The sequence below is a fragment of the Penicillium verhagenii genome (assembly GCF_028828195.1).
Source record: "Penicillium verhagenii strain IBT 33310 chromosome Unknown utg000009l_segment0_segment0, whole genome shotgun sequence".
Lineage (NCBI taxonomy): Eukaryota > Fungi > Ascomycota > Eurotiomycetes > Eurotiales > Aspergillaceae > Penicillium > Penicillium verhagenii.
The window spans coordinates 1791883-1805158 of NW_026643173.1; the positions used below are offsets into that span (position 1 = coordinate 1791883).

Genomic DNA, 13276 nt, shown 5'->3' on the forward strand with positions numbered 1-13276 from the left:
GATATGTTTCATGTACCTGCCACGCAAAATTTTTCCATTAACCCACGCGAACCTTTTCCCTTAACCCACGCGAACCTTTTCTTTAATACCTGGATATCTACTACACTGTGAGCAAATTTATGTCCAAAAAGGTATATAATACCACACGCAGTGGTTATTCATTCATACAGCCATTCTTTGCTTATTCTTTAGGAACAACACTCTGAATAACCTTTTTGATCACATCTGGACGAGCGTTGGCCTGTTCCTCTATTTTTTCCCCGCCTTTAAAGGAGATAAAAGTCGGTAACGAACGGATGCCAAGCTGCGACGCAATCTCTGGTTGATCGTCAACATCAACCTTGTAGAATTTGACCTGCGCAAACGCGGTCTCTTCGGAGTATCCTGCGAAAGCAGGTGCTGCCATATGACAAGGCGCGCACCATGTCGCCCAGAAGTCGATTACCGAGGGTTCTTTGCTGTCAATGATCTCACGAAATTGCGCGAATCTACCATTTTGGAGACGTTAGTATGTATTGAGCAATGCAGTCTTTGGTGACAGGGATGTTTCACTGTGGTCGGCTCTCACTTACGAGTTGATGGCGGTAACAGGCATTTTCGTCAATGTGTGTGTTGTGTTCTTTTCTTTTCTTTTGGGATAATTGAGATTTTAGCAATGATAAATGTTGGAAGACTTGGAACATTTCACCTGGATCTGACTATCTATTTATATCCAGTAGTAGCTTCCAATCATCAAGCACCTCATTTGTGGATTTATTGGCTGGTGCAGTAGTGCCAAACCTTGGTCTTCAAATATTGAGTGATTAGATCTAGAACTCCCTGATTATAAATTCCTCCTGTATACACGAACTAGTAGTACATGGTAGTCAAGGCAGCACTGCTTTTCCTCAAATATCCCTTTGTCTTCCATACAGGAAGACATCAGATTGCACTGCGGGCCAAATGTGGGTATTGGGCCGACCAGATATCAAGGCTCCCCATTTCTTGCAAGTCATCAACCGTCAATATGAAGTCGCTCTCCCCTTGCTTGGGGTCTCGCAAAAAAAATATCACAAAAGTTCATCCTGATTTCGCCAGAAATTTCAGGGGAACCACACTTAGGATTGCGAAATATTTCCATTCTTTGAAACGGGGTTGGAGATCCGTTAAGAATCTCCCAGTTTTGTCGGATCTTCCACCCGGGGAGCCAGCTAGCATCCATGAAAAGTCAAACGATTAGCTCCGCGGACGTGCAGTTCTAGCCTGTGTGCCAAACAAGACATCTGGATAGGGTGGTGTACACTTCTAGCCCAAGCAGACATGGAAAATATTGTAGCACTTGAGTCTCTCACTGGAGATAATAGAAGCAAGCAATCAATTGATGATTCTCATGCGCAGTGACTCAATCAATCAATGTTCTGCAGTAATACCGTGGATTTCATACATCAGTACTTACGTGCCCAGGTGCTTCCAGATGTTACCCAGGCTGTACCTAATTAGGTAAATTGTACCTCAAGGACATTGAAGTTTGAATTTTGAAGAAATTTGTTTCGTATACACCTGGAGTGCTAAGTACTAGCACTTAAGTGCCCGTGCGGTGTTTCAATGTGATGCACGTGGCCGGAAGTATACAGCACTGTTGAGTGCTTGGTACATAGTACACATATATATCGGCGAGGTATGTATGAACTCCCGTACAAAATCGATCCCACGCCATTTCAAACGTAATGTTTACTTTCTGGTGCTACTTTACATGTGCAAGGAAGTATTCGAAGATTCCAAGGAAAAGTTCTAAGATTTAAATGAGTATTAAGCCTAGGCTCCAAATTTTGGCAATTTATTCGCATTTGGATCTTCCGCTTGATTGGGGGGTGGATGAGATTTGAATTTAAAGTCATCTCTGGCTGGGGGGTAGAGTTTTAGGGTTATATACTCAAATAGGAAGGCAAACTTCATCCAATCGGGGCCATAGTCTAATGGTATGGCGTCAGATTCCAATTAGGACAACATCCGAAAGGAATTCATCTGAAAGTTGGGAGTTCGATTCTCTCTGGCCTCATTCTTTTTGTCTTTTTTTTTTTTTTTTTTGGAAGTGTGCGTGTTCTTTGTCCTTCTTCACGATATTCTTAACAAGTCTTTCAGATCGTGTAAACTTTCCGGGACAGGGTCTCTTGTCAAAAAGTAATGCGCAGTGTTAAAAACGCTTACACAATATACTGTGAAGACTCGGAGTGAATGAATTATGCATATCTGATTGGTCTGTCTCCGCCCGTTTTACCCCACTCTGCTATACATCTTATAATCACCTTTGCATCAACACCCACATATCATGGACTAATTAATAGTTGCCAGACTGAGATAATGGGAAATTTAATGAAAGTCAATTGGCTATGGAAGTCCATGCACTAGCAATAGGTGCGCAATTAAGGGCAGAAAAATGTAAAATTGGCTCGCTTAGCAGCCATGTTCTACATATTCCGCAATATCCACACAATCCACCATACCCACAAGAACCTCAATATCTCCACTTCTCTCCATCAAAGGCCGGATGGTGTAGTTGGTTATCACGTATCGTTAACACCGATAAGGTCCTGGGATCGAGCCCCAGTCTGGTCATTGTTTTTGTCTTCTTCTCATACCTACAGGTATGAGATTTCTTTTTGTTGAACCATCATTTCGAAACTTGTGTGGAGGAAAGCCCCCAGTCCACATCACTACCGATGTTAGACCAGGTTGGGTTGGCGAGAAGGAACGGTAATGCCACCCGGGAATGAGCGGATGAGCCCATCAAGCAATTGAAAAGGACTCGGGGTTTGAAAAGAATCATACTTTTTGGCAGTATATAACCTTGCTCGGTCTGGCTTGCCTGCATTGAGGAGAAGGAGATTGGTCAATGATATCTTTTCTTGCGGAAACTACTAGCAAAATAAAACTATGGCTCTCAAGGTCCATGCCTATTGGCAGGAGTCCATTTTCAGCTGGATTATATTGACTATAATGAATATTGAAGTATCCGTTATCACAGGCAACAGGGCTGGAGGAGAAGGAATTTAGAGTCTCCAAGAAGAGCAACGAGAAAAGAAGAAAGCAAAAAGGAATCAATATCTTAGCTTTCATGTCTGTGGTGGCCGCCCACCATTTTTGCGCAGCATTGCCAGTGTTTAATGATTAATGAAGTTGACAAAGAACAGCTTTGTATGTTTAATTCAGAATCAATCAAAATACGACCCTAAAAGAGTAAATGAGCGACACTCCTCACCCGAATATCAATCTAGACAGATCCGTATCTTTCTTTGATGTGCCAGTTTATGGCTGTGAGACCCTTCCTCTGAATTGTTTCATGATGGATCATGTGATGCTATATTCCAAGACAACCAGAATGGTGGAACGGCCAAAGAAAGAAAGATGCAAGTCAATGACCTTCAAGATTGTTTCAAAACGAGATATCATACTCCCATGTTCCTTCTTCTTTCTAATGGCAAAATTTGATGTTGGATGATAAGATCGTTGTTTCACGGCCAAACAATGGTACATTGTGATATGCTGACACCTGGAAGCATCATTGAAGTACAGAGACATTTCGACATTGTAGCCTTGAGGAACAAAGCCCTCTTCTCCGAGCCAAAAGCTTCCTTGAGATGGAATAGTCGTTCTTCCGGGTATAAGAGGAACTTGCCCCTTATTATGTGAAAATGGATATTCCAGATTTCTACTCAGAACCCAACTATAACCATCATTCTCACCTACTTGCCAGCTCAGAATGGCCTGTCCAATCTTTGGCTCTGCCAGCCATCGCAAGGATCTACAATGGCCATATCCAATGTTCGATTCTGGATGTGCTGTTCATTGTAGCCCCTGTAAAGGTTTATTCTCAGATCTTACTCCCCACATGGGCACAATTATTGGCGCTTCGGGTGTTACATCGTATTCCACTCATATTGGAACAATGAAAATACCCTACAAGGTTAAGGGGAAGACTAGATTCCTCGAACTTCCCAATGCTCTCTACATCCCTGGAACCCCCTTCACTCTAATATCGGCCAGCCAGTTCCTTGAGCAGTATCGTGTGAGAATGACCGGTACCACGTATGGATGTAGGATCACATTTAGTGATCATACTCTTCGTCTCTACACATATCGAGGACTTTACGTACTGGATCCGTGGGAGGACCAGCCGCTAAGCTGTGGACTAGATGCAATTGCGAAAACTGCATAAGAGGACAAGCGGGTGTTAAATCCAAAAAGAGACGGCAAGCACTGATATTGAGACCTTGTGAATGATTTGATCTGCGGGTTCAAATTTGGGACCTGAAGCACATAGTTACCGACCTGGAAGTTAAGATAGTGGTGTCTGATTTTCTCATGTTACTTTGATAGACAATAAAGGAATGTTTCTTCATACTCTGTACCAAACTTTTACTTCATTGGGCACATTGCTTCGTATACAATGTAGATCAACTCATAGCATTGGGCATCTACGAATACATGCATGAATCAAGGGTACTAACAACAAGTCGGAAGGCTTGGAAGATATCAAGAACCAAGCTGAGCTAATTCGGAATGTGGCAAACACAAGACTAACCGAAAAGAGGTAATGGCAATACCCGATCGGGACAACCGCCAAATGACTAGCGTTGGTGCCTGGGGGTCACAGCGCAATTCAAAAAAACAGAAAAAAAAAACATTGTAATTAAATCCCCCCAGATTCGCAGATCACAGCTATTGAAGGTTACTTATGCAGCTCATCCCCTACTCGGCCGTGCTGACCCCTTACTCGGGGGTGACGCATTCCAAGATAAACAGATAAACACCCGGTGTAAACAGATCTCCGACAAGAGAAGCCACTGAGGTCACAAGCTATCAGTCACATTCCTTCTAGAAAAATAGCAGTGGTTGCTGAGAAGCCCGGAAAAAAAGGTCAAAGAAAAGAAAACATGCGTATTGTGGTATTGGTCCGGTACTGGGCTCCCCTGACTTTCCCCCTCGTGCCTGTAGCTGTGAATCATGATGGCTTATTCTTCCGTCGGGCTATATAAGGTTTTGCTGGTACTGGATCGACGGTTGCTCGTTCCTGCAGGCATGAGGATTCCAGAGTCAATAGCTGAGCTCCTTTTTCTTTCTACCTTGTTTCTTTTTGTTATTATTTCTTGTGTGAATGAATTGAATTTTTTTTTCTGGGTTTTAGTTTTTGCCGAGTCTTGGAAGCGCCACTCTATTTTCACTAAAGGTTTGGCGCCCAGCCTCGGTTCCTTTGGTTCTTTGGTTCTCTCTTGGTTATGTCTTGGGGGCTTTCGGTAGTCATGGGGTATGGACTTGAGCGGGGCACTCGGCTTGACTTACTCCAGGCGGCCCCGAAATTAGGTCGATAGTGTGTCTTTGCATACGGTAACATGTATTGATGCCCCGGGTGCATACTCCGTACCGTGAACTGTGTTCTTTAATGATGCACAAATCAGAAGCGAGAGTCTCCTTTGAAAAGGGTACACTGTCGTTTCGTTCCTTATTTTCTTGATTTCCCTGCCCTCTTATGGGTCATCCCGTACACCCTCCAGCACAAACGCCTGGGGCAACATGTCTCACATTAAAGAGATTACATCGAATCAAAATGATGCGGTTAATCTCCTCGAAATTAATTGATCTTTTTTTTTTTTTTGCTAAGACTTGACCCTTTGAACATGAGATCAAATGGAGAAAAATAACCCAGAGAACTTGGCTATGATATCAGTCCCCAGCTTTTAAGTCTCATCCCTGGTTGCTAACGACTAAAAATAACCTTGAAAAGTCAAAAAAACCAAGTTGAATTTCTGTGTAATTTATAACTGTAAATCAAATACAGGGTTCACTTCAACTAGTGACTCCACTTGACTCTCTCAGGGACTTTTTTAGTCCTTTTTAGTCCTTTTTAGTCCTTTTTCTGCTTTTTCTCTCATCTTACTAATGAATTAAGTGGACTCGAGTGGATCCTTTGTCTTTGATAAGGGTCTTTTGGGGTTTTGTGGGCTCCAGTTAAACGTTCCCAATCCGGTTTAGCCCCACTAATTCCATGTTTATGTACGGAGCAACTCTGTGCATCTCGTAATATATGAGATTGACCCTCCCCATTTTCCTTTCTGCAACTTCAGTGCATTGACACTTGCGACCACTCGTTTTCTTAATTTTTTTTTTAATTCTTCCCACAGTTCGCTCGTTTGTCTGTGGTCTTCTTTCTCCAACATCCTCCCTTTTTCTTGTACATTCCGTTGGCTTGATTATCTGATTCCCCGTACATAATCTGACACAATGGTCCGTTTTGTGACTGCTCTCCTGGCCCTGTCTGCAACGGCTTTGGCAACCACCACGTGCAGCACCAGCAGCCAATGTCCCGAGGATTACCCTTGTTGCTCCCGTAAGTATTTTGATCTCAGCCACATCCAGGTTGGAACACCACTCTAATCCGACGATTCCCTAGAATATGGCGAGTGTGGTACTGGCGCATACTGCCTCGGCGGTTGTGATATCATGTCCTCCTACTCCATCGAGTCATGTGCTCCTATGCCCGTCTGCGAAAACAAGAGCTACACTTGGGAGAACCTTGACAACTCTATCCTGAACACCGACTACCTGGGCAATGCCTCCGCCGCCGACTGGACCTACAGTGGTTACCCCAAGATTGAGAACAACTCTCTTCTCATGACTATGCCCAAGGAGTCTGTCGGAACTCTCTTCGCCAACAACCACTACATCTGGTACGGCAAGGTCTCTGGAAGAATCAAGTCTAGCCGTGGCAAGGGTGTCGTGACTGCTTTCATCCTCTTGTCCGATGTCAAGGATGAGATCGACTACGAGTGGGTCGGTGCCGACCTGACTGCTGTGCAGACCAACTACTACTGGCAGGGTGTTCTTGATTGTATGTGGATGACTTCTTGAATTTTTGCATTCCCGCACATGTGCATATTAAATACAGAAAGAAACATAAACTAACTTATTTCCTACAGGGCACAACAGCGGCAACGCTTCCGTCAGCGGCGAGGATACTTTCGATGACTGGCACACCTACGAGATCGACTGGCAGCCCGATCAGCTGCAGTGGATCATCGACGGTACCGTGATGCGCACCCTCCTAAAGTCCGATACCTACAACTCCACCTCCAAGCAGTACCAGTACCCCCAGACCCCCTCTCGCCTGCAGATGTCCCTTTGGCCCGCCGGTCAGTCCACTAACGCCGCTGGTACCATCGCCTGGGCTGGTGGTGAGATTGATTGGGACAGCGAGGACATCAAGGATCCCGGATACTACTACGCGACCATCGGCCAGGTTAATGTTACTTGCTACGCCACCCCCGACGGAATTACCACCACCGGCAACAACTCTTACGTTTACACCTCTAGCAGCGCTATGGAGACCGATGTTGAGGTCACTGCCAACTCGACCGTTCTGGGCTCCCTTGGTGCTACCGGTTTGGACATGACCCTCGGTGCTAACTCCACCTCGTCTGGTACCAGCAGCGGCAACAGCACCAACAGCGTCCCCACCAACTCCAACGGCTCCGGTGGCTCCAATGCGCAGGGTGTGGCCACTTCTTCCAGCTCCGACACCGCAGCTACCACTACTAGCAGCTCCTTCAGCCAGGGCACCACCACCAACAGCGGTGCTGCCAACCAGAACGAGCGTGTTCTGCACGGCTCTTTCTTCGCGGTCCTGGTGGCTGTTGTGGCTCTCGTCACATTTTAAAGGTCTTGAATCTTAGGTTGGGCTTTTGCCAACCAAGTTATTGATGTACCTTCTTATCCCCCTTTTTTCAGCTCTTCTCGAGTACATTTTTCCACCCTTTTATGTCATATTCACTTCTACACTTTCTCTGAACAACTTTAACAAATCCCACCTAATGAAGACTTTCGCTGTTTACTGGAATTTCGCTCTCCCGATGTCAAATTCGGTCAACACCTGTCCTTCACTTTTGATCTTTTACCCAATACCTCTTAGCGTTTCTGTTTTCTCAATCTTTCCTTTGAAACTCCGTTCCTGCATTCAATTTCTACTATATACATCCCTGCCTGCGCTGGTTACTGGCAGGACCCTGCTATAATGGATTCTGCGCGTTTGGAAATACACGGTGCCAAGGCAAAGTATAATATGCACGCTTTATCAAAATCGGCGGTTGTTATTGAAATTTCATTTATGCTACGCCAATTGCCTTTCCGCTTATGTACAACCTTGGCAAACCACACGGGCCACTACGTCCATGCATGTGTAGATATCCATTTAAGCTTATTGCTGTTGGTCAGATATCAAGCCGTTTACCCAAGTATTTTTCCCTTGCTCCACTTCCTTGTATCCACGTGGGTCTGCATTTAGGGAATGCACTACTGGTTTCAAATGTCCTGCGGATAGCCACTCTAGTGGGTCAGGTATGTAACCATATTTGTACTACCGTGTATCAATTGATCTCTTTAATGTGACTACATAAGGTAGCTAGCTGGCTTTCACATTGAATTGATTGCTTGACGATGCTACTTACAAACCAGGGTTTTTCTATATGTAGTACAGCCGGCTCCTATATGAAGAGTACACTTACATCCATGAATACAGGATTGTCTTCTCAGAGTCCTTAGAGTCCTATTCATCTTGTCTGCCTTGGAACAGGTAGATGGGCGAAAGAACTTTCTCTGCCTGAAAGGAAAATGTAGCAAAAGATATCATCATGCGTGGCTTCCAAGTTGCTTCTATAGAAACTTCATGTCAGCTCTATTGCTCATTGAAAGTCTACATAGACGTGGTCATAGAAAAATACAAATATCAGCTCTGGAATCCCATCTTTTTTCCCGCAATTTCTGCCTCCTCATGCAAAAGAATTGTTGTCTTCTGGAACAATTGATGAGACTACAACAGTGGATCAACACCGAGGACTCGAGCACCACTCGAACCACCGCAACTGTTAGTCACATACTTGGACACAACTGAGCAACATTGTCACATAGACTCATTTTCAAACCTTGAAATTCTACCACAAATCGAAGCACGGGGAATAGATTGATCTCAACCCAATCTTACCTGATAAACCTCACGCACCAAGCAAGCCAAGTCACCCATTCCCAAATCACCCATATTCAAAATCATACCTCCACCCATCACTTCGGGTGCTCGTGTTCAATCCAGCACCCAGCACCCAGCAACCCCTACCACCTTAGTCCAAAAAGCAGTGTCCGCCACCGGAAAGCACCTCCCATTCACCTACTACCAGTGACCAGTGGCCATGTGCCGCTACAAGGGAATCTGGTACTACGAGTGCCAGCACGTCCGCTTCCACCTGACAATGTTCTGCCAGGAACTGATCGAGCAGCTCTCACATCTGGGCGACCCTATTCCAGAGGATCATAGTCACTCGAGCGAAGGGAGTCGACAGAATTGCTTGCCGCGGGTTCTCACGACGGAGGGCTGTATCGTTATGGAAGAGCAGCAGGGGGATGGGGGCGCGACGAATGTGGATCAGTGGGTTACTGATCTGGCGGAGCGGTGCCCTTCTTGCGTTGGGAATTGCATTAGTATAGATTAACGATAGGTCTGGAGTTGAGTTAGAATAGAATGGAGTGTGGTGGGAGGTATGTGCTAGTATGTATCTCTTGCACTGTAGCTCATGCGTCTTGAGTTCGCATATGCATAGCAGTAGGATGTCAATTAATACTAGTAAAGAGAAAAAGGTATTGAAATCTCTAGTATTCCATGATCTTGGCTGAATACTAGTACCGTTCCTGATATCATTTCCCGTATGCATTGAACGGATACTTACTAGGACTAGAGTAAGGAACTGGGGTTTTCCCAGCATGCGAAGTTCTGTTGATTCTACAAGGTCTGCCATCTGTACCTCAGGTACCCTCCCTCTATGGGTTAACATGCGCTTTTCTCACTTACGCATCAAATCCTTGCGCATTTACTACTTCGCTGTTCTCCATTCTCATCTTCTGTGCCCCACCCTCCCACCAGGCCTGGAGGCATCTGAGGTTATTTGGGCTGGGCTGTTATCCCCAAACACGCGCGTTGCCCACCAAACAAAAAACGAACAGCTCAAAGCCATCAACATAGTAAGTACCACTGGCCCCAAACCACCCCACAACAAGCATCGGTACTATCCAAATCCAACCAAGTAGTGAATTGGCTAACCAATCCATCCACACCATGCCAGCCAGCCCCTACAGCACCCAAAACAAAACAAAGCAAGCAAGCAAGCCCAACCAACCAACGAGTACTACTCACCATGTGCCTCTACCAGGGCTACTGGGGCCTGTTCTGCAAGCACCCAGACTTCGCCCTCGAGTGTTTCTGCGCAGCAGTGAAAGAGCAACTGGACCGGATCAACGATCCCGCCGAACTAGCCAGCAACACCATCCCCTGCATGTCGTTTAACGAGTGCCTTCCTCATATGGTGATCGTTTTCACGCCAGACGGGGTATGCACTGACCCGCCCGTGCTGGGGAACTGGCCCGAATGGACCGGCACCAATGTGATGGGTTGGACGATCCTCCCGTTTTGCGATAAATGTTGGGAGACGATGCAGATTCCTGGGATTGTGGAGGAGGTTAATGGGGTTAGTGAGTGTATGGAGAATGGGTGCTGAGTGGGATTGATGGATTAATGGATTGGTGCGTGGGTGTGGGATTTGTTTTGCCATATCTAGGTTTTTTCTTGATGGGTATCTTGATTCTTGATGTGCTCTGGCTGTTTAATGGTGTTTTTATGGGTTTATGTTTGGGAGGTTTAATTGGCCATGTTTGAGGTTGTGTTTTATGTCAAGATACCCTGGGAAGATTTACTGAATACCAGTAGTGAGTTGTGAAATTATTGTTTCATTTTATCTGTATAGATGCTTTTCAATGTAAGAACTAGTCAGGCGTTGGAACTTGTATGTGATAGTGGTAGTGTCCACGTATAAAAGAAAGTTGATGTAAGCCAGTAGTGACCGGCATGATGGGTTTGATATCATGGCAGAGTGTTAGTGCATAGTACATGACTTTGTTGAATCTGCTAGACCCATGCAATTTGAGACGCAGTAGTTTGTAGTACAAACCATTAAAAATGGAAGAAAGATCTTCAAAAAAATTTCAAGTCTTTATCATTGCTTGTAGGATGATTTGGTAGTCAAGTCACCCTTCCTATTTATGCCCAATAAAACGCCGTGGTCGAATAGCCACAGAACCGAAAGAGACCCGAAAAAAGACCCCGAAAAAAGACCCCGAAAAAAAAGATCTGAAAAAGTAAAAGAAAAATGCTATAATGAATAGTTTCAGAGACACATGGCTACTTAGTGGAGCCCGCCACATCCACAATCTTCCAAAGATCGCTTAAAGTCGCCATGGTATGCATCGAGGCTTTCAGTGCTTATGTCCGAGCCTGATGGGTGTCCCATCCACTGGTAGTCTGCCTGAGTAGAGACCTCATCTGAAGATGCACTCCAGGAGGCGGAGGTTTGAAGCCGTTTGGTGACGGCGTTTACATCGAGATCGAGGTAGTTGGCAAGGAAAGTGCCCACGTCGGTGTTTTCCTTGTTACCTACCAAGGGCCAAGCGCCCTTTGTAGAAGATGCGTAGATGTTCACATCGACAGCTATGGGTTCAAGATTAGTATTTGAATAGCAGGCTCTGAAATAATGTATGATGAAGGTGAAAGAAGGATTAGTCACTTACCAGAGTGTCCGTGAGTGGACCAACCGATTTGCGAGCGACGGCTAACAATATCGGCAAACAAGTATCCAGTTGAAATACCGGTCGGCGGGTGGAGAAGGGAATCTACCTCCTTTTCAGAAGCATCGGTAATGCCCAGGTACTTTTCCAAAAGAGTCTGACGGACATATGCCTTTTTCTGTGACTCCTCTACATTGGCCCCGGTTCCAGCAAGGTACTCCTTCAACTGAGCCGCGGTGTACTCTGCGGAGTGGCTGGCATTCGCCAGGACACCTGGATACCAGAGGTATGAAGGGTAAGAATCCGGGTGAAGTTGTCTGGCAGTCGCCAGACCACCGGTCTCATGGTCAGATGTGCTGACAAGGACTCCGGGGGTGGAGTCCTTCTCCAAAAAGTCCACGACGGCAGCGAAGGCCTTATCAAAGGCAAGCACCTCGTGTACCTGTGCAGCGGGATCATTGCCGTGACCAGCATGATCGATACGCGAGCCCTCAATCATCAAGAAGAATCCTTGCTCACTGTCTCGGGTCGCCTCGCTCAATGCCGTCAAGGCAGTACGAGCCATCTCCTCCAATGACGGGTAAACATCATTTTGCGTGCGACGGTCAATCTCGTACGGAATATCACGATCAGCAAAGAGACCCAGCAGCGGCAACTTGGCCTGAGTGCCACCGTTGAGCGCATCAAACCCAACCCTATCATTCACAAGCTTGAACCCGTTCTTAGCGGCAAGTCCGACGATATCACGGTCGTCAGCTCGACAGCTACCAGTAGTCGTGTTTGGCACGAAGTGGCACCGTCCACCACCCAGCATAAGATCAACGACCCGACCCAGCGGGTTCTCTCCAATCTCCTGTTCCGCAATGCTATCCTCATACTGTCGCAAGTTGGCATGGGAGGCAAAGCACGCGGGCGTCGCATCCGTCAAACGCGTCGTAACAACCAAACCAGTCTTGTATCCCGCCAATGACGCAGCCTCCAACACAGTTCCACAGGGAGTATGATCCGGTAGCACGGAAATAGCTCCATTGTAGCTCTTGAAGCCGCACGAGAACGCAGTCGCTCCCGCTGCCGAATCCGTTACCAAGCTTGACGAGGACCGCGTCCGAGACGTGCCAATGTAGTGTTGATCCAGGATCAGCGTGTTATCGATCGGTAGACCCTCCGTGTGCTGTCGGAAGCTTCGGGTCATGGAGAGACTGGCGGGGCCCATGCCGTCCGAGACCATGAAGATGAGGTTGCGTTTGCCGGAGGGCTTGCCGCCGGGTCCCCAGGTGTCTTTTGTGGCATGGTTTGGTTTGGAGAGTTCGTGTTGGTAGACTACGCCGAGAACGACGACGATGATCGTGGCGAGGATTGCCCAGGCGAGTAGCCCGATCTCTTTCCAGAAGATCCAACCCCGCCGTTCTGCGTGGCGGCGTTCTGCGCGTTCGCCGGTTAGTAGGGCGTCTTCTTCTTCGGCTTGGAAGGATTGGTCGTCGGAGAAGGTTACTGGGGGAGCCAATAGAGGCTCCTCCCGTGGTATAGCTGCCATGGTTAAAGTATAGACCAGAGAAGCAAAGAAGCTTTGTTTAGAAGCTCTGGTGCGAGGGGGAAGGAGGGAAGCTCTGTGGGGCTAGGGAGGTGGAGCTTCAAGGTGTAG

General features: G+C 46.5%; 4 protein-coding genes across 4 annotated transcripts; 2 read left to right on the forward strand and 2 right to left on the reverse strand.

Moving 5' to 3' along the window:
* Positions 1 to 181: 181 nt before the first annotated feature.
* Positions 182 to 595, reverse strand: N7466_009726 (thioredoxin family protein; the record flags this gene model as incomplete). The annotated part of the gene is made up of 2 exons (XM_057169115.1): positions 182 to 488; positions 573 to 595. 2 exons carry the CDS (start codon positions 593 to 595, stop codon positions 182 to 184), a joined length of 330 nt encoding a protein of 109 aa, XP_057017821.1.
* Positions 596 to 6258: 5663 nt separating this feature from the next.
* Positions 6259 to 7690, forward strand: utr2 (putative cell wall glucanase (Utr2); the record flags this gene model as incomplete). Its single annotated transcript, XM_057169116.1, has 3 exons — positions 6259 to 6364; positions 6428 to 6865; positions 6954 to 7690. The coding sequence occupies 3 exons, from the start codon at positions 6259 to 6261 to the stop codon at positions 7688 to 7690; spliced, it is 1281 nt and encodes a 426-aa protein (XP_057017822.1).
* A 2521-nt stretch (positions 7691 to 10211) lies between these two features.
* On the forward strand, positions 10212 to 10571 carry N7466_009728 (uncharacterized protein; the record flags this gene model as incomplete). Its single annotated transcript, XM_057169117.1, has 1 exon — positions 10212 to 10571. The coding sequence occupies one exon, from the start codon at positions 10212 to 10214 to the stop codon at positions 10569 to 10571; it is 360 nt and encodes a 119-aa protein (XP_057017823.1).
* A 684-nt stretch (positions 10572 to 11255) lies between these two features.
* N7466_009729 (alkaline phosphatase) lies at positions 11256 to 13168 on the reverse strand (the record flags this gene model as incomplete). Its single annotated transcript, XM_057169118.1, has 2 exons — positions 11256 to 11557; positions 11638 to 13168. The coding sequence occupies 2 exons, from the start codon at positions 13166 to 13168 to the stop codon at positions 11256 to 11258; spliced, it is 1833 nt and encodes a 610-aa protein (XP_057017824.1).
* Positions 13169 to 13276: the final 108 nt, after the last annotated feature.